This window comes from Melospiza georgiana, chromosome 4 (assembly GCF_028018845.1).
Source record: "Melospiza georgiana isolate bMelGeo1 chromosome 4, bMelGeo1.pri, whole genome shotgun sequence".
Lineage (NCBI taxonomy): Eukaryota > Metazoa > Chordata > Aves > Passeriformes > Passerellidae > Melospiza > Melospiza georgiana.
Window position 1 is genome coordinate 42,388,950 of NC_080433.1, and position 26,301 is coordinate 42,415,250.

A 26,301-nucleotide genomic window follows, 5' to 3' on the forward strand; every position below is an offset into this window, starting at 1 on the left:
AATAAATTAGGAGCTTGATTTAAATTTAGGATAGTCAAATCAGGCTAATTGCCCCACAGTAAAAATACACCTTTTTTGGCAATGAAGACAAGTCCTTGAGGCAGCAGCGGGTAGCTACATTAGCTATGCTAACTGAAACTGCTGCCTGTGCCTTCTGACAGTCCAGACCAATCCCTTCAGCTGAACAGCATCAACATACTCAAGTCAGAAGTTTTTGTATATGGTTGGGGTTTGAGCCAAGAGCACAAACTGAGTTATATTTCAAGTTAACTCTGCAGTACAGAGAAGCCTGGAGCCAGGAAGTGTTTTGCTGACCAAAGCCAGAACAGGGAGTCCTGAAGACATGTGAAGTACTTCCTTACTTGTAGGACTGCATGATGGTATTAAATTACTAGGAATTATGCAGGACAGATATGCAAAGAGATTGTGCTAGTAGTTCAATAGAGTTATGAGTAAATCAGACGTTTAACAAAAAAGGGCTTTGTATTAAATCCTGAATCTTCTGTGCTTTCTCTTTTTCTAATAAATCTTAGACCTAAACCCATACATAAAAATATCATTATGGATTACATGTTTCTTATGGCTCTAAGCTTTCACAAAATTATTTGCTTTATATATGTTTACAAAATTATTTACTTGCTGTTCTCTCCATATAACTCAATAGACACCTTTCCAAGCAATACAATATTAGAGAAATTCAAATTTGAATGACAGTTTCTATCACAGTCTTCAAATTATTCTGTAGCTGCTGCACATGCAGTGTCTTCTTTCAACAAGGAAGAAATAAAGTGCAGTTGAAACTTAGCACCTAACTATTACCAGTGCAAAAGAAAAGACTATTCAGCTAAAGTGAGGATTGTCTTCTGATGTTTATATAAGACAGGGAGGTCTTAAGCAAATCTCAAGAGTTCTTAGGGAATGTGATGGTATAAATGATAATGAGTTCCATCTCTCTAATCTGCACTAAATCCACACAAATATGAAAACAAGCTTTTGTCACTAGCACTAGAAGAAATGTCTGAGTAGACACTAGGAGCAGGTCTAATGAATAACAAGGTGGGGGATTGTTTGGTTTTGTTTTTTTCTGCACAGGCTCTTTCCAAGGCAGAGTCACTCTTTACCTTTTTAGGTAAAATGCACTCAGCAGGGGATGTACTCCAGTTCATCATGTGGAACCTACTTATGCTGACAGAAACTAGAAATAAAATGGTTTTCCCACTGCAAGAGTATCTTCCCACGTAAATTACCATATCCAGCCTGTTCCAACTTAATATCAGTTTCTTTGTGATAACATGGAGTTGCCAAGCAACAGAAAAGACAGAGTCACAGCTCTGGGCAGTCAGTCAAAAGCTCATTGTCAGTCCCACTTCTCAGGACATTCTTTTTCTAGACTCCACTGCACTTTTTTTCCATATTTTTTCCTAGTCAAAAAAGCAAAGCACTGCTTTCCTTTTTCTGGTTTGGTGTTCTTTTGGGGTGTTTTTTTTAGCAGTGCTTGGGAATGCTAGAGTTTATTTTTGTTAGAAACTTTCTATTTCAATATCCTGTTAGAAATTTTCTGTCCCTTTTAACCAATAACAATTATGTGTAGTGTGCTTGCATCGTCAAAATGCAGCCTGGGAAAAGACTATTTAATTGGCTGTATTTATTTCTTTGAAAATTTCATTAAAATCTCTCTAACTGCTCCATGTAAAGACTAATTTTTTCTCAATATCCTTTTACCTGATTTACCCATTACTTTTGGCTTATTCCTTACAAAACTGCAAACTAGGGTGGCCATAAAGGCATATAAGGACACCCTGGGAGTGGGATTCCTTTTGCTTTAATGATATTTTAGGTGTTTTTATATAGAGCCACAAAAAGAACTGCAAAAAGCTCTAAAAATATTGAAAAAATGTAAAGTAGTTTAAAAAGTAGAAATTGCTTTCTCCTTCCTACATATTTTCAGAGAGATTCCATAGCTCTCAGATTTAATATTTCAGGAGATTTTATGGAAAGTCAGAATCAGCTTGGTCATGGTTTATTGGCTCCTTTCTTATGAAGGAACTTAGCATTTGAAACTATTACTTCTAGGGAGCTTGATCTGGGAGAAGTAAAACATCTTAGCCCAGATTTAGTGATCATTTGGGCATTAATACAGAAGTTATTTCGGGGAGCAGACAAATGCCTTGGCATCTAACTTGTTCTTGCTCTGTTTCCTGCGCCATTTTTCTATGGACTTGAGCTCCAGATAATCAGTGAAAATGCATTAATTATGCAAAACTCAATTTACACTAAGAAGCATCTCTTGTTGAAAAGCTTTTTTTTTGCTGCTGCACCTAATTTCTTCTGCACCTTGCCAGAATTATATATACAGTCCACGTAACTTTATTTGATCCCTGGTTTTACATCCTGTACTAATTTGTATCAGCAAATATTCTTCCCCACAGCTATTAAAAGAATGGAGCAATGTTGCTTGGAGTCAACAGATGGCACTGAAACACACTGTCTCACTTTGGGAAGAAATCCACATGAAAGTTGGGAAAAAATATTATGGGAAAGATAGTGGATGATCATCTTACATGAGAGAGAACAGAGAGGAAAGGAATTGTAATAGCACTTTTTTTCTAACCAATGTTATGTATTTTTATACAACTATTAAAAATAAAAACAAAAATAAAAAAAAAAACAACATTTAGGAACTAACAACCTGAGAGACAAATTGCTTATGCAAATGCACATTAATTTTTTTCCTTTACATCTTTTACATGGCTGCAGATTATTTTCACTCAAAATATGGCAAAGAAGCCTGCAGTACACATGTAAGACATGAGATATTTCTAGCGTTGAAATATCTTCACTTACAGTTGAGTACAAAAGGAGAGAAACATGTCTGAGTAGATTCACAGATGAAAATTCAAGAGGAGTGAGATTATTCCAGCTACTGAATTATCCTCAAGCAATTTCCAGATGTTTGCTAGTGCATCCATGATAACTCTTGCCTATTTCTTTAAAAGTGACTTCTGAAATGGATACATCTCAGGCAGAACAAATTCAAAAACTGCAAAATATCTATGACAAGTATGTTTATGTGTAAGTATGTATATATACAAGCAACAAGAAAACATCATTATATAATATTTTCTTTATGCATTGATTTTTCTTCTAGTAGATTTTACTGCAATATAAAGCTCTTGTGTTCTAAAGGTTTGTCAACAATAAAATCCAATTTTTTTAAAATCTAATAATGATGAAAATACATTACAGTGCATAATTTATCTACTTAAAACAGAGCCTTGTTCTAACTCCATGTTTCTTAATTTTGAAAACACCACCGAGAGATCACTGAAAAAGTTTTGATTTTCTTTTTTTTTTTTGTATTTTAAGAGTACTATATTAAAAGGTTTGAGAAAAAATCATTTAAAGCAGATTTCCTTTTGTTTCATTTACTTAACTTTGCCTGCTTGTGTACCAGATTTAGCTTTTGCACAGGTCATATTACTGCAATCCCTTTCTAATTAAAAATGAGACCTTCTGAAGACTGAAGATTTGGAAACATTTGAGTATTTTTTTCCAAGTGACACATTCTGTAATATGAGCTATTCTGGACTACAAATCAGCAGCACAGTTCATGGTGTTAGTTCTAATATCTAAGCAAGTATTTACATGTATTTACATGAGACCTCTTAGTGTTGTTTTATTAATAAGTGCATGATAAATGTTAATATTTTGTCATTGGTTGTAATGATAAAGTGCAAAAGGAAAACAAAGGACAAGAGCTCCAGCAAATGATTGCAGAAGCTAGAAAGCTGAAACTTGCACAAAGATTTCAGGTTTTCCAGTATAAAAAAAAAAGTTAAGCGTGTTCATTTGCACTGCTTAAGTTTAGTTTTTATATATTCAGAAAAAACAAACCTCATATCCTGACCTTAATCAGAATAAATTGAATTCACAGTTCTCATATTTCACCAACACCCAGAGTCAGAGGCCATAAAGAAAGCAGCAGCTGCAGGTGACTGGCCCAAGCATCCCACCCCTCCAAACACAGAGAAGGGCTGGGTGCTACTGCTGCACACACAGCTCTGAAACAGCAGCACATCATTCCTGCCTTTGCTCATCTTTTACTGTGCTGCATCATCAACAGTCCACAAAGCTGAACCCACCAGAGGCCCTCAAACTCAGGCAGCCATTCTCTGAACTGCCTTTTCAGGCAACCATAAGAGTAAAGCATTCTGGAGTCAGTATAGCCAAAGAGCATTTGGATAATGAACATTAACCAAAATCAGAAATTCAAGGCAAAAGGTCACTAAACAGCAAAGTCCTCAGTAAGGGAATCCAGCTTCTGAATCACACTATGCACACACCACCTCCAAATTGCCATTCTCATGGTAAGAAAATTTTCCCCAAGCCTTTCCTGGAAGCCCTCCATGCTAATCTGCACAAATTGAAAGAAATCTTTCCTTTGTTGGAGAATAAAAGTGATTCATTCACTGCATAATTTAATGGTCTGGAGAATCGGGTGGTGGAGGCGGAAAGGCATGTAGAGGTAATTGAGTCTGAAATCATTGATCTGAAGAAAATGGAATCAGAGCATAAATCCATTGCCAACTGTAATCAGATCGTTTGCTCACAGAAGGAATGGAACAAATAGAAAAACAGGTACAGCTGAAGACAGGATGGAAAGGGATGTCTCCCAGAGGGATCTTGCTATTGACCCTTACAGGACTTCCAGAGACCCAAAAAAAAGAGTGCATCCAGAAAGGTTTCCTCCGAACTATGGGACTAATGAAAAGCAAACTGTTGGTATTCTTTGCAACAAGAGCAGGGCAAAGTATTCACAGTAAACAGTTTTTTCACTGAAAAAACTTTCTTTCTTGGGTACACATTTTCATACAACACATCATTATTTCTACACAGTTAGTGCTGCTATAAATTATTTGACAAGTGTTTTAGGTGGAAATATTTTGGTACATCATTTACTCATATAAACTACACATGGGAATATGGCTTGAGGATTAGATATATTAATTAAAGAATTAAAGGTACTCTGATTGAAACCCCATGTACAGTTTTATTCCCTGAAAAAATGAAAATTACTTTTAGAGTCTGGTGTCGAATTTTAAACATTTGTAATTTCAAATTCAACATTATTTACATTCCCATTAAAATCTCCATAATCTATTAAAAGAAACTATTTGTCTTAACTCTGAATAGTCAGTTTGACAATGTTGATTAACCATGAACCTGCAGCTTTAATTCTCTGTAAGGCGACTGACAGCAAGAAGAATGTATTTCTTTTGAAAATAGGCTATGAGAGAGACCATGCCAAATATTTAATTCTACAACTTTGCCAATTTCATTGATCTACAGTCTGGATACCTCGTACAAATGATGTTGAAAAAGAGCTGCACAAAAAATTACAGATATTCAATAAGGGATCATAGGATAAATCCTACTTCTGACTCCTCAGATGTATCAAATGAGTAATTGAAAAATTGTTGCCTTTGTGTGATTGCTCCAGCTTATGCCCAGTCATCATCTGAAAAATTTACCATTCAAGATAAATATATCAGCAAATAATGGATAAAAGATTATCAGTACGTCAAACAACCTCTGTATTAAGCACTCTAATAAAAGTATAATTTAGTAAGAACTTTGAACTTGCTTCAAGTTACAAAAGAAGGGGAATGCAAGAGAAGAGCTCCCTGGCTGTATTCCCCAGAGCAGTCCAGGTATCTAGTTCTGGGGAGTGCTCAGCATAGGAGAATCACTTGGGAAATGATAGTGGTGATTCCTCAGCTGATGTATGTTTTGTTAAATTAACTTAACAAGTGAGCTCTTCTTTAATGTCTGCTGACCCATAAGATTTACCTCTGCACTTCTAATTGGCATAGTGGTTTGATTATTTTATCAAATGGTTCATAATGGTTGTTGCTTTCAAATTCCTCCAACTTTGCTTCAAAAGAGTTTTCATGATTGCATCAAAAAAGCTTAAAAAGGTCAGTTTAAAATGCTCAAAGCCCCAATGGCAGGTGAAATGTGAAAATATTTTTAACGCATACTTTGAATTTAAGACTCATCTATTAAATAGGAATACTTGAGGATGAGGCCTTAGTTACACTGACCTTCATCTTTCAGGATATAGGAACAAAACAGTCCATCCCTTTCTGTGCTTTAGGATCTTCCTGACAATGTAAGGTTAGTGGAAACCAAAGGTTAGTGCATATATTTCAATGGGGATTTTGGAGTGTTTTTTAAAAGACAGATGAGCATTGCAACAGAGTGCCCGCTCATTTGAGAATATTCTGATGGGTAGCTTATCCCTTTGAACTACTGCTTGAAATCTGTCCCAGAGCAGAGAAAATATTTTTTTCTGAGAAATGCTAATAATTTGGGGGGGAATATTTTTTCTGAGAAAAAATTTTCTTCTGTTTCACAGAAGAGAACATGTCTGAGGGGCTCCAAGTGCACTGATCCTACAAGCCTTAATAAAAATGCTTAGCTGCAGGACTGAAAACCACTACAGAAATAAAAAAGGCCAACATTTGTCATAGAACATAGAAAGGCACTAATTTTATCATAAGAGCAGAAGTCTATGAAACAGGTAAATGGAAGAAACAGACAGCAGCTAGTAAAAATTTTGCCAGAAAAATAACCCCATTTTTTGGAGGAAAGAATGTAGCATCATGAAAGACAGTAAAATAAGATAATAAGTAAGAAAATGGATGAAAAAAGATATTTAAATATTTTCAAGTAAGAAACTGTTTGACTTTAATTTTATAATTCATATTTAGATTAACAAAATGAAGTTTTTACATGACCAACACTGATAAACGAGCTTGTCTTCTAAGATTTTTTTTTTAACCTTCGAAATAACCAAGATTTTAAAATGTTTAAAAAATTATTGATGTCTTGTCTGTGAATGTCATTCATCTATACAGGGACTTTACATCTCAGTGAATAATGTAACTCTTAATTCCTTTATAAAAGTGAATTTATCTTTTCATGAGACCTTACTGCCCTAATATTCTTAATTGCTGATCTAAATATTTTCTGTCATTTTCTGCCCAATGGACAAATCTGTTGAACTAGGTATAAAGGGTTTTTTCATACACTTACAGTCACCTTAAACAAAAAGGCCTGACAGGAGACAATGATGATGAAAACAAGCAAGTTTCATAATTGGCTGAAAGCTTATACTTGATTTTTCTCCCACAGGAGCACAAGGGCTCCTTATTAAAAACATAATAAAGGTAAGGATGAGCTCTTTGTTTGGTACAGTGGGATATGATGACAAATTAAAGAGTTGTTCAAACAGATCAGATTTAGGAAGGCCAACAGCCAAATAAAACAGTGAGGGCTGGTAACATGGATGGGAACAGCACATTATCATGCCTCTGGGGATAATGGATTCGGATTATAATTCTTGCACTCAGTTTTATATCTGGGAAGAGCTCATATGCCAACAAACTGATTGTAGCTATAACTTTCCTTATTGCCCTGCTACAACACCTTTAGGTGTTACTTCTGTTAGTAGAAACAAAGCAGTCCACTGCTTACAGCATAAAGGATAAAAGATAAAGGGAAAAGGACATTTATTACAATTTTGTGTATATAATACTGCAACCACTTTAGCTGCTTCAATTTCAGGAGTCTGGCGAGAATTTTGTGTTGCCCATAAAAATCAGCCTCCCAGCAGCTCTGCAAACTAGCATTAAATCAATGGGATGTGTATTAGCAGCTGTGAAATCTATGATCTGTGATACCTTACAGGCAGGAAACTTGAAGCACACAGCACACATTCTGATGGCAGGGGGTTTGGACTGGAAGACCTTTAAACTCCCCTTCCAACTCAAATCATTCTGTGATTGTGCTAAAAAAAATAAATTGGTTTGTAGAACAGGTAACACAGTTTAGATGCTACTGCCTTATATAGTTGTGCCTGCCAAGATGTTAGGCAAGGAATTTAAATTTTGCAGTTGTATATATACTTTTCCACCTTTCATCTGGCTTCTCTATTTGGTTAACAGGCTAAAAGAGACAAGGCTCTCTTACATACCTTCTCAACGCATAGTAGCTCAAGGTAGACTCATATTACTTGGATACTGCTATTTAAAATGTCACAATATATAAGAAGAGGATTATACAGAGAGAGAGCCATGGAAACCCCTGCTCTAGAAACAAAAAATAGTACTTCAAACAAGAGCAACCCCATCATGCTATCATGTCTGTTTATATAATGCAGCTAAACCAGATCAGGATGTGGTACAATTGTAGTGTAACTGTGTATCTACAAATAAAAGCAAAGGTGATTATTACTCAGGCTGCCACTATGAAGATGTCCGTTACATGGGTTTCATTTCTTTTCCTCACATAAAATTCCATTCCTTCATAATAGTAGCTAATTTAGTGCCTAACTTCATGGTAATGTAGTTACAGGGGTTTTTTTCTGTTTATTGGTATGCATTTGCTTGTTGTTGAATTTCCTTTTTTATTTTATTATGTAGTGTTTTCTGCCATAAGATCTCCTGAAGCTTTTGTTTCAGCTGTTCAGACTGAATTTTTATCATCAGACTACTCTACCTCAATCCTCACATCATCTTTTCAAAATTGTTTCTGCTGCTGAGTGCAGGTCTCAGCATGGATCCCTGTGGGATTTCACCAGGATTTCTCCCTTAATTTTTTTTTTTTTTAAAGGCCAATTATTCTTGTGTTTTAACCTCTGACTTGTAATTAGTTCAGCAGAAGGTAAGAAAGATGATGAAGGGACAGGAGCGTATCTCTTACAAGGAAAGGATGAGGAAGCTGGGCCTGTTCAGCCTCCAGAAGAGATGACTGAGAAAGGGATGTCATCAAACCTTATAAAAGTCTAAGTGAGGGTGGCAAGGGATGAAACCAGGCTCTTCTCAGCCAAGGAACAGGACAAGAGGCAATGGGCAGAGAGAGATGCACAGCAAGTTCTGCTTAATATAAGGAAGGACTTCTTTACTGTGCATGTGACTGAGCACTGGAACAGATTGCCCAGAGAGGGTGTGGAGATAATGAACAACTGTCTGAACACAATCCTATGCCACATGCTCTAGGATGACCCTGCCTGAGCAGAGAGGTTGGACCAGATGAACCTCTGTGATCTCTTGCAACCTGACCCATTCTGTGATTTTGTGAATTTGTGTCTCAAAGTATGTTCATTCTCATCTTATATATAAGAGTAGTTTCAAAAAATACTTCTTGAAATCTTTGTCCTAAAGATTGAGCTAAAATACACACATATTAACTTGATTACCCTTATCCATATATTACCTTCACAGAATAATTCAGAGGACTCATCATGCATGAATTTTTTCTATTAAAACAAAAAGGGGTAGTTCAACACTTCCCCCATTGCAATTTCTCTTTATTGAAATTTCTATTAAGTTCCTTCATATATAGATCAGACATGTTGCTCTATTGCTCTGTTCCTGTCAAATTCTGCCATTAATTCCTTTTAAAATATTTGGTCATCCTGCCATCTTCCATTCCTCTGATTCCAGGGTTGCATATCCCATAGTTCAGCAGTTGTGTGTTTTAGTTCCCTCAAAATTCTGGAGCATCTGCCATAAAATCACATCCTTTGTTTCTTTTTCTTTTTTTTTCCCCTTAAAAATTCTCTAAACATTTCCCTGTCAAAAATCAGCCCACAGATACATCTTCTGTTCCAGGCACGATTATGCAGTGCCTAATATGTTCTAAAGAATCCTTCCATAAAGGTCATGAAAGTTTTCCATATACTAAAGAAAGAAAAATTTTGGACAAATTAGATTATACTTTCTCACCTTAGCTGAGCTTGGGAAAAAAAAGAAGCTTGAAAAGCTGAAAAAAAGTCTGAGAAGTCTGAAAAGCAGATCTGTGTAGGCAGCATTTTCATCATTTGTGTCAGGTTCACCTGAAGAATGGCCCATTGGCAGTGTGCCACGTGCCTTAATGATCTGGCTGCCAACTTTATTCTTGGATGCCAAATGCTCCCCATGGTTTGTTTCCAGACAGGTTCTTTCTTACACAGTAGAGAGACAGGTGATATTTGATTGTAAAAGCCAAACATTCCAGTATCATACTAAAGTTTGAAAAAGGAGCACAGATTTGTCTTACAAACATCTTTGAACGAATGGCACAAGAATTAAGAAACTATGACCTACCTTTCCACATCATCATACAGGCAAGATGATTTTATAGGTAAGGTAACCCCTATTTTTTGCATCTTAAAGGAGGAAGGCTTGAACAAAAAGAGGAAGGCTTGTACAAAGGTTCATATATCTCTAAGAGTAAGAGCTCTTTGATCATATATGATACATGACAGGAATTTGCTGTGAGGTATTATTCTTTTTCAAATCTCTCTTTTTTCTTTTTAAACAAACACAAAAAATCTGGAACCAATGTATTTTATTTCACAGCTGTGAATACTCTACTAAAACATACTTGAAATAAACTATTTGCAGTAGTCTTTGTTGAGAAATTATGCTTCATTCTTAAGCTTAGACAGTCAGTAAAATGAGTATTCTTCTAAACATATCACTGTAACTGAGAACACAGACAATCTTAAAATAGCAACAATTATAATAAACAATAGTGGTTTTAGCAATAGACTATATTTTTAAATGTCAGTAATGGTATTTTTAAATAAAAAGCTAGCAATGTACTCTAAACGTGTGCTATGAGGAACATAAGCATATAGCTGCCAGACAGTCTCAATGAATGATTTCACTGTTGAATTATGAAATCATTGTGTTTGATATTATTATACACATACAGTCCAGATCTGCTGCAGATCACGTTCAAGAAGAATTCCAAACAGCCTGAGCTCATCACTAACCCTAGGCCAAGCAGGGCTTATAGATAATTATTAAATAAATCTATGGATTATACCTGGTTTTTACAGTTTCTATAGTGTTATTCTTTGGTCATTGTGAAGGTAGAAGAGAAAACACGGATTTTTTTCTTTTTCTCTAAACCATAGAGATATGCAAGAACACACCCACATACCATTTTCAAACAGGTGAGCACAAAATGTCTTGTACAGGTTCTTCTTTCACATCCGTTCTACAATTGTTTTCTTAATGTTTGTTTCTATAGATCAACTCCTGATGTTCAAAATACTTGTTTTCTCGAGGACACAAGAAAACATATGACCAATCCTCTTACCTTTAGCAGGTAAGTTTGGCAGTCACTGACATAATCATACTCCAGCCCATCGAAGGTGTAATAGTGTCGGTCTCCATAAATGGTGCACACAGCAGGGCAGGGGTAACTGGTGCAGTTGAAGACACCTCTCCGACAAACACTGAAAGGAAAACCAACAGTCAGTGTCTCCTCATAATGGCAGTCTTCTGCTGGATATCTTGAAGAAAATGCTTTCTTGTGTTCTTTATTTCAAATCATACAGAAATTCAGGAATGGAATAAAATTCTCAGACCTTGAAACAGAGAGCTATACTGTGAATTGCTTCAGAAGATTCTGGTGATGCCATGGCAAGTACTGAACATTTTGCCATTAGCCCATCTTTGCAATAAAAATGCATTAAAAATAAATGCAAAATCTCAAAGTTTGCAGGGCTTATGCAAATATTTCCATCACTGCCTCCAGTATAGATAAGGCACAATGGCACAACATGATCATTCATAAGACATCAGTAGTCTATTTTTTCTGAATTTTGATTAAGGTCTGCAAATTTTCAGAAGAAAATACCTCCAGTTGCTACCTGTAAGATTTCAGGATATCAGACAAATACGGAATGAGTTTAAGAAATTAATGCTGATATTTTGCAAGATTACTTTTCCTGTCAGTTACATTCAGTGGCTTACACAAATTTATATGAAAGTAGTACTGGCATCCTCTATTTTTGCTTGTGTAAGTGTAAAACCTCAGTTGATTTGCCAGTGTGGTATTAAACTGATTAAAAGTTGCCGTGCCAATGTTTTTCCCATTATTAAATATACACTTAACTGATTATAGACATTTTGGCTAGGAAATAAGCATATCTCTCTTTTTCTCCTTGGTTGTCTTTCATTATATTCTATTCTGCAAAATGCCACATCTTCATTTCAGAGACTAACAAATGTGTGTGGAATTAAGCATTTGTTCTTGACTGCTTTTTTAATTTGGATATCTTCAGCTTCCTTTTCAGGTATGAAAAGACACTCAACCAAAGTCTTCCTACCTATCCAAGCCTATCAGTAAGCTTAATAAAAGATATATCCTCTAACTATCTATAAACAAGAATATATATTTTTGATTTTCAAAGTACGCAATGCATTTTCTGTATCAGCTTCACTTTGGGTCTAGACCCATTTGATTTGAAAGTGTGCAGAATGAACTCACCAGGTGTAACATGGAGTAGCTATCACTTCTCCTGACAGAAATTCTCTGTCTTTCCAGGTGCATGGACAACTGTCAGGAATATAACATTTCCCTCTGTGCTCAGCCATCCTTCAGAAAAAAAAAAGTTATTAAGATGAAAGAGTAATTCCAAAAGATCAATGTACAGTATATTTGACTCCTAAATCTGAAAATGAACACAGGAGGAGGAAATGGAAATGAATGGAACAAGTGGTGATTGATCCTGACACAAATAGAAGTTTTTAGATTTTATACTTGGATTTGACCCCTGCCAAGCTCAGCTGACTCTTTCTGGGCACCAAATCCAAACACACAAGCTGAGAAAACAAGAAAAGGACAGAGGGAATGAAGGGAAAGTGGGCAGAAACCAGTCCATACACCTGCCCTCCCTGCCCCTGACTGGGCACCGGCAATGTAAGCCTGCGTAGAAATTTAGGTGAGACAAAGACTTAGGCAGCAATAAACAGAAGCACAAATGGTTTCCATCAAAATATTTTGTCATGTTTGCTTTTACATTCAAATAAACTAACTGTGCAAATGGTGGAAGTCATCTCCTGTCCAGATAGTTTCAAATACCAGCCAATTGGAATAGTAGCAAGCTGGATATCTGATGGCCTTTTAGCTGTTACTGCATGTCTGTGACAATTTATAGAACAATTGTTTCAAAATTAGAAGTGTGATACCACTGGAATTTAACAAGCAAAAAAAATGTGCAGAGTTGAATTGTGGAAAATATGCATTTGGATTGTGGTTCAGGTTGGTCCATCAAAGCTTACCCAGGGGGGCAAATGCAGCCACTTGCACAGGGTGGTGAGGGGACACAGGAGAAGTTCATGGCAAGGTTCGCACAAGAGATCCCACAGTTCACACCTGCTGCTGGTAACCCAGGCACAGGAGATCTGCAGTCATAGTAGATTTTTCCTTCAGGGCATGTGTGAACTTCAAATGCAAAATGAAGGTTAAATAAGATCAACTGCTCTTTTACACTGAAGGTTTCTATTTGTTTTTGTTCACAATCTATTTATTGGGATACAAAGGGAGGTTACATTACAGTTCATATAAGAATGTAATTGGAATAAGAGTCGATGGCATAATCTGTATTACAGACACATAAAATTAATATGGGTACTAATGTTGAAAAACCAATAATATTAGGCATCTGGATGTATGTGTCCAGGATCTCACACATAGTCCATTCTTAATGACAGAATCATTACACCTTAGGCAGAAAAAACCCTTAGAAGTGCAACAATTTTCAAAGTACTTCTAAATACATTAGAAAAGCATTAAAATTTTCTTGTTAGACATCAAGGTCTTAAAGCTTCCTAAACATGGACAGTGAGCCTAATTATAGGTATTCCCATGAGAACACATGGACCTAGATGGCACATGCAATTATTTATTTCTTTTAATTTTTCAAGTGACCGAGTAGCAGAATTTGCTATAGAAAAAGAGGGAAAGCCACCCAAGACTATTTGTGCTCCTAACCTCCTATTTTAAATATTTTGTGATATAAAGCATCTCATCATTTAAACACATATGAGGAGAAAACCAAATCAATATTCAATATCAAATTCTCTATTTGTGCAACTTTTATATGGAATAAGACTGTAAATTACCTATGTTTTCTGTAGTGGCTTCAATACATGTCACTGTTCCATTCAAACATTGACTAGAAATAAAAAGGAAACTCATGTTTGTTCAAGAAAAAATGCTTTGTAGTCACCATGTTAAAAATATTATACAATTCAACCTTATTTAAACAACAGAAATTAGGAGGAGAAAGAGGATTAAAATCCAAAAGCTTGAGTTCTGCCCAATATTGTTTTGGTAGTTTCTAATTCCTGATCTGTGAAGAGGGCCTAAATTCATAGTTAATGTACTATGCAATTTCCTAACTTCCACTGAAAGAAAAAAAAAAGCTGAGTATGTCAAACCCTGTGAGAATGGAGGGCCAAGTGATTTAGGATGCAGGCAGTATAACACAAAACCTTATCCACCACAGCTTAAAGAATAAAGATATTTTGTTTAAATAATCAGGTACATAATCCAATTTATACTAGGCTCTCTTATTACTAAGTATGCAAAAAAAAAAATCATGATACAATAAACTTTCAATCTACATGAGAAAAATTCTCAAACCATTTTAAGATGTGTCCAAACTGTGATACAAGAAAGATAAAACTCTTGCAGTCAAACCTACCAGGAGCCTGTTGGCGTAGGAAGGATTTCTCCAGGCTGCAGTGCTTTGCCTTTGTAATGACAATGACAGCCAGATCTGTTAAAAGAATATTCATGCATTTAGGTAGAAAATCAAGAATAGCAATGGGATTTAAGGGCCCTCTATCAAGCTGTTATGATATGCAGGTCTCACCATAACATTAACTTAATTCATTAGCTCAATCCTTATATGTACAATATTCTTTGAAAGACAAAAATTTAATGATACTCAGACTGTATTGAAGTCAGTGGCAAAACTCATATCATCTTCAGCAAAGCCAGGATTTTCCTCTATCTCTGGACATTTTTATTTTTTTTTTGCTGTTTCTGTGCAATATTCTAATAGAAAGGACTTTTCCTTTTCAGTCATGGGAGCAGAATGAAAACATGCATTTCCCATTCAAAGTATTCTTAATATCATGAGGTAGAGCAATTATCATAGCAAAATCCATTAACTGTGTGATAAGAGCCAGACAGGTTAGAAGTAGCAATAAAATAATCTAGAAACAATGAAAAAATATATTAATAAAAAGACAATTCACACTCTTTAATAGTTTAAAATAGTTTTTATCCCTACATTATGAACTTCACTGATCATCCCAAAACATATGTTGCAATGAACAGAAATAATTCTGTAACTACCCATAGTGGTAGGCTTTAAAATTTTGGGTTTGCAATATACAAAAACTTTTTCCTCTCAGTGACTATTTCCTCCCATTTAACTGAAGAGCTTTGCATTGTGACACAGAAAAAAGACACTTCTAGCCACTCTTCCCATACCATCCCTTTCTTTGTGGATTGTTGCTTTATAGATTCCTTCTCACGTTTTTTCAAGTGCTAAAAACAAGGTTTTCATATGAAAATGCTATCCCATTAATTAAAAAGTTTCACTACCCTTCTCTAAAGCAGTTTGACAAATCTGCTCTAAAGTGAAGCAGATACATATACACACAGTAACAGAGGAGTATTGACTGGTAAAACAGAATATTAAATCTTTACATATTGTTTGTTACACAATTGTCAATATTTTTTGTTATCTTCTCTAGGCAGTCTGCATCTTGAGGGAAACAGCAGAAAAGCTACTTTAAATCTTGCTGGAAAGAGGAAATTGTGTCCATACATATATTCTACTTTTTTATTACTTACATTGATACACAAAAGTTGACTGACTCTTCAAAATACTTCCCATCAGGACAATTACATCCTTCTGCACAGTCATCAGCACAGATATTTGCCATGGAAAGTGAAGCACAGGAATGTTTACAAAAAGAAGAGCACTGATGATAAAGCATACCACTGTGACACATCACAGCTGGAGGAAAGAGAGGGAGAAAGAAGGGAGAACAGCATTCTGTTAAAATGTGAAAAATGGAAAACAAAGTATTGTATCATGGAAGTTCAAGAAAATCAAAGCAAAGTGGTCTCTTGTGGCACTGGGTTTAGTTGAAAAGCATGAGAAAAATATGCCATGTTACCAATTTCTGAAGTTAGATATGTTAAGATTAAGGTGGGTTTTTGTTAAAATAATTTTTAACTGGAATCATCAGTTTTGTAAACAGTAGCTTTCTGTCCTTTCCATATGTCAAATTGAGCATCTATCTAGAATTTCAGGCTTCCAATAGGTCTAGCTAAGGCTGAGGCATTGCTATATTGCTTAGAAACAGAAATACAGCAGTTGGACTTCAATTACCCTTGTGGGTCCCTTCCAATTCACGATACTCTAAGATTCTGTGAAATGCTTTGTTTTAAATCATTACTGTATCACACACCCTGTCCTGCCCTGTTTAGGGAGACCCTGTCAACCCCCCTTAGGGAATGGCTCCACTCCTGCCACTCCCTGACTCCTTTATCCTAATAGGGACTTCCATCTGACTTAGGGCTTCAAAGAAAGAATTCCATTTCTCTCTGTGAGCAATAGAAAGGGCAGACATTCCTATGAGGCAGCTCAGGAGCACCGATTCTTATACCTAATGTAAAGGCTGTTACCATTCTCCCCTCGTACATCATTACACCATGGCACAACTCTAGTTTCCAGGAAAAAGAAGCCAATCCTTATATTTTGTGGAGTGATTGAAATTTGTAGAGTTTTACACATTTCTAAAAGACATTCCATTATGGAAATGTTACTCACCACAGTAAGAAACATGAGATCTGAAGTCAATGGTGACGCCGTGCTTGCCACAGACATAAGCATAGTGTGCCAAAGCGTTGCACAGGCAGCTGCTTCCACATTTGCATGCGTCAAAGCGGCAGAGCTGGTAGTACAGCCCTGGACTGATGTAGGCATGGCAGGGAGCAAACACCTCTTGGTTGATGATATCACAGTGAGATGCATACCCAGCTAAGAGAAGGTGACATTGTTTTAGCCAGGTCCGTTTTAATATAACAGTTAGTCATATCAATAGCACAGAATATTAAAATCAAACATAGCCAGGCATGCAATATAAACACTTGCATACAATTCTATAGTTTAAAATTGATATTACGAACAACTCCCTCAATAGAGAACTCTACTTAAGATAAAAATAACTGTACTAAAACTCAATACTAAATTATGCCTTCCTCTTACAACACAGGAAATTTAAATGGCAAAATAATATACTTCAAAAGAATAGTTAGAGTCCCCCAAAGCCTGAAGTATGGTTTTCCTACTTGACATTCATTTAGCTTTAATGTCAACAATGGCCATGTACTTCCTGGCATGTGGTCTCAGGAAACATTACAAAGGAGAGCTTGAGGGCATGCAAATCCCAAACTGGCCATACACCTTCTAGCAGCAACAAACCCTCCTCCTGCCCTCCAGCCACTGAAGCAGACTGCCACCACAAGTGGTGGAATAGCTAAGAAACTCTGTGATGTGGATTATATTTAAGCCACTTTTGCTGCTAAAAGAACGCACCTCTCCTTCAAACTCCATGTTCATTTCCACAGACACACACTGACAGAAGAATTTCACATTTTTTGGACTGTCAGTAAACTAGATTCAAGGACTGAACAACTTAACTCAGTTGAAAATTAACCTGACAAAATAAGTAACCAAACAATCTTTTTTTTTTTCCTTTGTTGATCAGGTCACTATCATCTTAGACCTGAAAAAGATGCCTGTGCTTGTAGCATGGTGTGGATCACTTCACTCTCTGCTGCTTTTTCACAGTGATTCTTAGAGGATCATGGTGAAATGCAGGCTGGAAAGGACCCTCAGAAAGTCATGCAGTCCACCCTCCTGCTCTAAGCAGCACACATTTATGTCAAACGCCACCTTCACTGAGCTAGCACAGAACTGAGGGTGAGGCATGAAGGCTCTGAGCTGATCTGGCTGAGAGGTCTGGCTGTCTTGAGAAGACAGACAGCAAGGAGTGTATAAAAACTCCTAGGATTCCCCACATTGTTAGAGATTTACTGTTATTCTAGCCTTGCTTCAACAGGCTTTAAATATGGATAAATCCCACATCCCTAGTGAGATCTGATGTCTGAAATGTTAAAAATATTAGACTACATTCTGTCAGAATTAGCAACTACAGTCTACCCATTGTCTTCATTAATTGAAAAGAGCAGCAATGCAAAAAGGAGACAGTGAAAGTTCAACACAAACCATAGGCATGCCAACCAGCCAAAACTAAATCCTTGCCCAGGAATTTGAACAAATTCAAGGCTCTCAGATTGTCTGCAACAGTTTTTGTCGGAGATGGAGGATTAAGAAATTTTTAGTGCAATAATCATGTGGAAGCCAGAGACAGGACTTTTGGTCTCAACATTGTCTCCTGTACTTTCTTTAACAGTCATGCATCAGTCTTTCCTGTCAACTGGCATAATTTACAGGATCATAAATAGCTAAAAAGCTGCATGTATAGTAATCAGCAGAATTTAGTGCTCATAGTCAGTACACCCAGCACTAAATTACCAACTAGCTTTTATTTATCAAGTACTAACTTCATTTTACATACAAAATGTATGGGAAAATGATCTTTGCTGATGCAAAAAAAAAAAAAAAAGTGCACATCTAAACCTGAAGCTGAAATACATGTATGTGCAATTTTTTTCACAGAGAAAAGAAAAACTGTCCCATAATAATAAGATACAGCTAAGTTCAGACTCCCCTGTGAAAATGTACCATTTTGCTGATTCACATTGCAGGGATCAACCACAGGAATATTGATAGGCATGGAGCAAGCTGAGGAAACCTTCCATGCATTGGCATGAAGTTGTGGGGTCCCTTCTATCATCCCTGCTGGAGATCTGAAAAGGAAAACATCAACACTGCAAGCATCCTGTTGACCTTAGGGTGTACATGGGTGGGGATGCAAGTTCAATAAAGAGGCTTAGGTTTATAGTCACATTGAATAGTCAATGTGCCAAAAGAATTTCCATCTTTGAGGTATAAAAGAAGAGAGGGCATGTGAAACTTTTTCCTCAATATTTTATTCCTGTGAAAATGTTCCTACATTCTAAGTCTGCTGTGCAGACAAGTTTTGTGACATTTTAGCTTGAGGAAATTTGGAGGAAATAAGGTTTAAAAGTAAGGAAATTATTCCCTTCTAATTAAAATATTCCTGTGGCGCAGAATTACATTTTTTTACATTAAAACTTGATGTGGGGAGGAAAATCAAACAGTAGTAAGTGTCAGCCATGTGAGGATGATACAAGTATTATCACCCAATCTTTTTCTCAGTGTTCACATATTTGCTCTGAAGAAAAGGGAGCAACAAGAAAGGGAAAAGTGCATTCAAATAATATCATCATCCAGAAACTTCTACAAATAATATGGTAGCTTTCTATAATTACTTAAAAAAACACCTTAAAATGCATAAGTTTTTGACTTTCATATTTATAAAAGTGACTACCATTTTAATTAGGACATTTTATATTGGTTAGTTTATTAACGTTTGAGCATGTTAATGAAATTAAATTATCAGATGATTATGTTCAACAAAACTTTTCACTTGTTATTAAATACAATATAAATGCACAACATGAAACTTACAGAAAATCATCTCTTAAATTTCCATTGTAAGTTCCACATAGTCCTAATGTTCTTCTCTTCCATCTGACATCAACTTGAACATAGATCCTCTCTCCATCTTTAGCAAACAGTATCTTCAAACCAAAACTAGTTTTCAGTTGTACAAAGAAAGAAGATATATTCTGAATTTCAATAGCCCCTGAACATAGCAAAAGAAGAAGAAAAAGAAAGTCACTGAAACCCAGCTTCCAGGTTGTACTGGTTTACCCATTAAGCAAAAAAAAATTTGAAAATTTAGACATAAAATGAAAAACTATGCACAACCTCACTGTCGGCCAAATATCCTCTCCCATTCTCTATCTGAGCTTATTTCCAGTAACAACACAAATCAGGAATTCCACCTACTGTTGACATTTTAAAAATGTCACAGCTTTCTGCACCTGTGAGTTATCTAGAAACCATGCTTGCACCTCTCTGTTTGGTTTTTTTGGCAATGAGAAGGCAAGACAAGAAACTCCTTTTTTCTTAGTATCCAGTGATATTACAAGAGTGAGTAACAGATTTCTGTAAAGTATATTGAATCTTTAGATAGCAGGTTCTCTCTCACCACTATTGACATGACATCAGTATAGCTCCTTCCTTGGACTGTATGTGAACTGAGCCCCTATCAAATTCCCAGCTTTCCTTCCCAGCAAATCCGTTATGTGAGGAAATGGAAATTTCACAGTCACAGCATTCATTTGCTACACATTGTTGGGCTACTTGCAGCTGAAGGTCTAAAGTAGATCTACCTTCATAAGCAGCCTCTACACATGCACACACACACAGATTGAAGAGAGGAAAACAAAATCCTTAAGGATGTCCTTAGGGAATCAAACTTATTAGATACACGCAATTATCAAGAATGTGACACTAAAATACTTTTCATAAATTATATTTGTTGCAGACTGTGGAAAGAGACAAGAAAATTAATAGGGATTAATTCAAAAGGAATAAAATGAAGTTACCAATCAAATTATGAAGCAGAAGTGTCAATATAGAGCATAACTGAGCTATGAAGCTCATTGCCGTAGGAAACAGTACTGTGACTGGACAAATTCAATGAAGAAAAGATCTAACTGCAATCACCACCACAGGATTCCCTAAAATCTGTTTTGCAGAAGGCTGGGTAAGAACTTTACTCTCACTTAACTCTTTTAGAAAGAGACTAAAATTCCACTAACTGGTCACTGTAAATTTCAAAATTTAGCAGTATCATTTCTACCTTCAGTGCTTAATTTTATAACATGCTTTTAAGGCTGGTTTATTTTACTATCCTTTCCAAAATGATGAAGTAACCTGTCTGAAATCACAACATAAGTCAGCAGTGAAATCAACATAAATCCCATTGAGCTCATGGATTCTTTTCCATTCTATTTAGTCTAAAAAGCTTTAAACAAGCTAGACCTTAGCACCAAGATCTCTTCACTTCCTTTCTTTTTCTTACCTCTCTCCCCCTAAACACAAACAAAATGAGTGGAATTTCTACTCTAAAAGATAAGAAATGCAAAGAAATGAGGGCATAATGAAGAATTGTTTTACAGATGATAAAAGTAAATTTCTATAATTATTACTAATGTTCTGAGACGTAAGTGATTGTATGCTTTTATAAGTTATGTTTAAAGAAATTCCTTTTTCAAAGACTGATATTATTAAAACGTTCTGGAGCATTTAAGAGACAGAATGTGAACTCTGGTAATATTCTTCTTCATGCACTTCTTACCATTGAGGTTAAAAACTTGGTTAGGGACAGCTTGGATTTGACCATATCTTGTGAGAGTTACTTGTTTCCTCACGTCATCTTCAAGAACCAGTGTTATAGACTCAATGCAGGCATGGTCAAAGTTCTAAGGAGAAACAAGTTTCACCATCAGAAACAGACAATGACATTAATATTACCATGGAAAACAGAAGCAAATAAACAGGGGGGAAAAAAGCATATAGAAAGGAAATATCAGAACTGTCATCAGGTAAATCACTTGTAAACTATCACTCAAAGCATTAAACAAGGCACTCAAAATTGTATGTACAACATCATATAACATTGCTTATGCATAATCTTCATATGCTGGGAGAATGCATTTTAGGTATTATGGCAGTATTATAGGAAGTGGACAGAGGTCCCCAGGTACTGATACTGGGTTGAAAATTCCATACTTGCACGGCCAATTTGGGTACTGGTCATTGACGGGTTAATCACTGGTAGAGCAAGGGTCTGACCCGATCTAAATCAAGCTGCTGCAACCAGAGCACAAATGCAGCAACACAGGAGAAAGAAACTTTGGCACACATAAAATGTAGTGATGATCTCTGATTGCAGATAAAAAGGACATAAATTCTCCAGTATTATATTACAATAATTTATAAATATCTGACAATTGAAAAATTGTGACCTATAAACCATGTCACATGCATCATTTTAGTGTGCAATCCAGGCAGAATTTATGAACCTAAATACAGGACAAAAGCCAACACCGAATTAGCCAAAACCAAGCATCTCATGCTCCCCAGGGTCCCTCTGTTTTCATCCAGAAACTTTTCAAGGTGCCTAGAGCTCTACAAAAGGTTATTACCAGTGGCAACCTTATTTTTCAGTGGATACCTAACCAACCCTTTCATGCTTGAGGCCACCTGAAATGCCTCAAGCATGAAATGGTTGGTTAGGTAGCCACTGAAACATAATAAAAATAACACCTATGCAGGAGAAGCAGGTGCTTACAAGAAAGGTAGAGAGGCACCAGATCATGATCAAGCTTTTGAAAGGAGGATATGAGAGACAGTCCCAAATAGGGCATTGCCCCCTGCTGAGGTGTTCAGACATCCCCGTCCTCAGCATATGGTCAGTGAGTCACAGTCTCAAGGCCCCTTCTCCTGAGAGTCTAACAGGACCATTAAATCCACTCTCAAAGGTAAGTACTCTTTATAAGCACCTTTATTCCTAAAGTGTGTTGTTGAATATCTGCCAAAATATTTTCAAACAAGTATGTGTGGTGCCTAGTCTCATGGATGGTTTTCTAAAAGACACTGTTCCAACAAATAAAATATGTTATAACATATCAAATAAAATCTAAAGCTAGCAAAAAAAAAAAAAATTCTTGCCTAAACAGTGATGTATTAAACCTACAGTTCTGCCAACAGCAGCTTTTCCAAAGCCTGACATCTGTTGGCGCCATAACTAAAGGTGTTTATACAACTTTGATATGCATAAATGAGTAACTCTTTACACTTGATCCCTCTAAAGTTGCTATAGCTTTTACAAAGGGCAGTATAACATGTAGCAACACAAACAATAACAAAAATAAAAAAGCTGTAAGATGATTTCAGTTTATATTTTCTATGTAACATTACTAAGTAGTTTACAGAAGAATTTATAGAAGATTGCCTGAAATATGGACGGACCTGATTGTTTCAACATTTCAAAAAAAATGTATCTTACCTCTCCACAAGGTGCTTTTTGTAAAGTGATTGTGAATTTGTTTTTTCCAGTGCCTTTTACCAAAATGTACTGGCAAATCCCAAGAAAGGTAAAATGGCGTCCATCAAATGTTGTGAAATGAGAGCTGCCCGTGATGGAGCACTCAGCTTGAGAGAAAAAGTATAAAGAATGTTCTCTTACATAAGAATGTATCATTATTCTGCAAATCATGTAAGAGAGGAGAAAATAAGAAACTTTCTCAAGCTTTCTAAATATAAAACCTAGGCTGACTTTAATCCATCCAATAATAACGACATTTAGAAACAAATTACGCTAGAGACATCTATTTCCAACAGATATCATCTCATAAAGGGCACATCCATGGGCAGCACCTTTTGGTTCTAACTAGATGAGATGCCTGTGACTAAAATACAAAAGACTTTTCTCTTTACTACAATTCAGAAGTATCCTAGAATCCTTTGTCTTTTTTTTTTCCAATGACTCAGTATGAAAGAGGACCTCTTCTCCATTCTTCTAGGTATTATGGAACTGCTCGCTACCACTGGTATGAAGGGGATGCAGGTGTCATCAGGGCACACATTTTGGGGTTTTTTTCCAGTTCAAATCAGGAATGCACTGCTGAAGCAAATCTCCAGTTCATCCGCACTTACCACACTTCCATTCACACCATGGGATAACATCAGAGCACACAAACTAGATCCACTTTGGCTGCAGGAGGTGCTCTGTTGGAGCACAGCTAACCTGCTCCCATTACTTACAGCAGCTCTGTCCCTAGGACCAGGCCAAAGTAATTGTAATAAACCCCTCATGAGTATACACAACACACACAAGACATAGGGAGTGCTTCTCAGTGGCAATTGTTTCACATTACAGATTCACACTGTCAAGTCTTGCTTAGCAACTCTTAAGCCTTATTACCTCATTCAAAGAGGGCTCCCTAATTTGTAAAAAAAAAACTTTCACAAACTTCATAATATAACCTTGTCTGAGGTACAGAACTATCAAGGGAGTTTCACCACCTGCCTGCTGCATGCTCCTCTGTGTAACTCATTACAGAGACATGATATCTTTAAAGATAAGGATGATAATTCAAACATGAACTGCTATTACAAGAGACAAAATGCAGTCTACAGCATCAGAATGATGTTTTACCTATTACTTACAATAAAGTTGCACCTGAAAGTGAAGAGATCCTTATACGTGGCCTAGGTACTGCACAGGCAATAAAAATACACCATCTGTGGCAAATAACACTGAGCATAAACAAGAGATAGAAAACAAGAGGTGGATAGTGCAGAGGAAGGGGAAGCACGTGGGAAAAGGCAGAATGAGTATGATCAGCAAATAACAGCTTCATTCCAGCTGGCCCACAGCTACGGTCAATATCCACCTGCTTAATCTTTCTTCCTAAACTGGGGGCCAAAAGCCTTGGATCATATATGGTTCTGGTGTCTTCAGAAAAGTTTATCATTTTTGTCATGAAATGAGAAAAGAGTAATGAAATACAAATACCTGGACAATCATGATCAGTGCAGTTCCAAATGCCACCAACACAAATACTAAAAAGGAAAATCACACAACAGTAATAATGTTCAGATTTTTAGCAAAATAAGTAGTTTTGAGTTAATTAATATGCCTTGAATTCACACAGAATAGCCTGTATATTTTAGTGATACACAGGCCTCAGACTGTAAAATATAAACAGTAACTATTGTTTAAAATTTGTGTGACTGTGTTAAACTAACTATGGACAGTAGTCCTTGGGAGATGAAACACACAGGCTTTCACATACCAGTTGCTACATTCTTGTTCAATTTTTGAGCCTACAGGGAAAGCAGTTCCATGATAAATACAAGGACAATTCGACAAAGAGATACAAGTTCCATTTTCCATAATGAGACCTGTTGAGAAAGAAGTTAATTAATGAGATATAAAAAAAATTAGCCAACCCCAGATCACTGCTCTTCCCCCATCTGACTCAAACTTTCCAATCTCCCAGGAGGTGATGTTATCAGTCTTAAACAAGGACCAGCAAAAACATCTGCCAAGTGAGTGCAGAGAGCTCAGAGCACAGCTCCCTAATAAGAAGTTGCCACTCTGTATTGTTGCTTTATGAAAAATGTCTGCCTTAAGAATGTAAAACTGTACAGACTCAAAAATGAAAAGATTCTGAAATCTCACTATCTTTAGTCTGTCTAGAACTAGGATGGTTCATAGTCCAGTCAATAATTTTTGTCCCATAGAGGTCTCAGAAACTTTGGTTTCTTGTACAGAGCATGACACATTCTGTTTAAGGAAAATTTCTATACATTTTTGAATAATTCAAATAAAGTGGACTAAATCTGTGCAATATCCTAGTGTAGGAAGCACTAGTAACATCTCCAGATTTTAACTGATATTGCATGCTGAGACACCTTTGTAATCTAAATAAATGTTTATCACACAACAAAGGGAAGAATCAGAGTGACAGTAACAACATCTAGGGCAGAATTTACAATATGCATAACTTCCAGGCATTATTATGGTGTTGTATAGTAGCTTTACACATATGTTTTGAAATAGCATTGACAATATTTACCATCTGGACAGTAACAGCCATCTAAACAGTGCAGATTGCTGCCAAGACAATCCTTTTCAAAGGTGCAAGTCGGTGGACAACAACTGATACAGTCACGGTGAACAAAGGTGTCTTCACACTTCTCAGCTACAAAAAAAAACCCATGGTATACTGAACATTAGTGCAATTTCTCTTTCCATGCTAGAAACTCCATTTCTGTCAAATAAACATTGTGCAGCTCTTCTGGTATAGATAGGTAATCAGATCAAGTAAAATGGGTGTTTTGGAGGAGTTTTAACTGATGAACTCTGGGGAAGCTCTTGTCAATATTTAAGTCTCTCTTTAGCAAATCCTTATATCATCTCTCTAAAATAAGTTATAGCTTCTGTGACATTCTGTGAATATTTTCATATCTCAGCTAGTTCTAAGCCTTGTGCATGAGGATGAGCTGCAATTGATGGGTGGTAGTGATAACAAGGAGCTGGATTAACTATGTTAATTCTGTTATAGGGCCAAGAGAGGCTGAGAGGTCTTCTGGGACAAAGAGCAAGAGCAAATCTCCACAGATGTTTGCTCTTTGTCCTAGAATATGATCAGCACACATGATTTTTCAAGAAATCCACAGAAACATGAATTTTTTATGGATCTAAATCATAGCACAATGGAATTAAAATATCCCTCGAGCAAGTCATTGACTTTGTTGTTTGCCAGCAAGAGCGAAAATGGCTGATCAGCTTGAGT

At 36.3% G+C, this 26,301-nt stretch overlaps 1 protein-coding gene across 1 annotated transcript in view; it reads right to left on the reverse strand.

Moving 5' to 3' along the window:
• Nucleotides 1-26,301, reverse strand: part of OTOGL (otogelin like) — a 92,146-nt gene that overhangs the window by 48,746 nt on the left and 17,099 nt on the right. Inside the window, exons 12-25 of the mRNA XM_058023293.1 lie at nt 25,582-25,707; nt 24,796-24,904; nt 24,516-24,562; nt 23,004-23,149; nt 21,291-21,414; nt 19,550-19,727; nt 18,680-18,804; nt 16,700-16,909; nt 15,715-15,880; nt 14,552-14,626; nt 13,968-14,020; nt 13,125-13,287; nt 12,331-12,438; nt 11,155-11,293 (exon numbers count right to left, since the gene is read on the reverse strand). Coding sequence (XP_057879276.1) covers nt 11,155-11,293; nt 12,331-12,438; nt 13,125-13,287; nt 13,968-14,020; nt 14,552-14,626; nt 15,715-15,880; nt 16,700-16,909; nt 18,680-18,804; nt 19,550-19,727; nt 21,291-21,414; nt 23,004-23,149; nt 24,516-24,562; nt 24,796-24,904; nt 25,582-25,707 — 1,769 coding nt within the window. The remainder of the gene's footprint in view (nt 1-11,154; nt 11,294-12,330; nt 12,439-13,124; nt 13,288-13,967; nt 14,021-14,551; nt 14,627-15,714; nt 15,881-16,699; nt 16,910-18,679; nt 18,805-19,549; nt 19,728-21,290; nt 21,415-23,003; nt 23,150-24,515; nt 24,563-24,795; nt 24,905-25,581; nt 25,708-26,301) is intronic.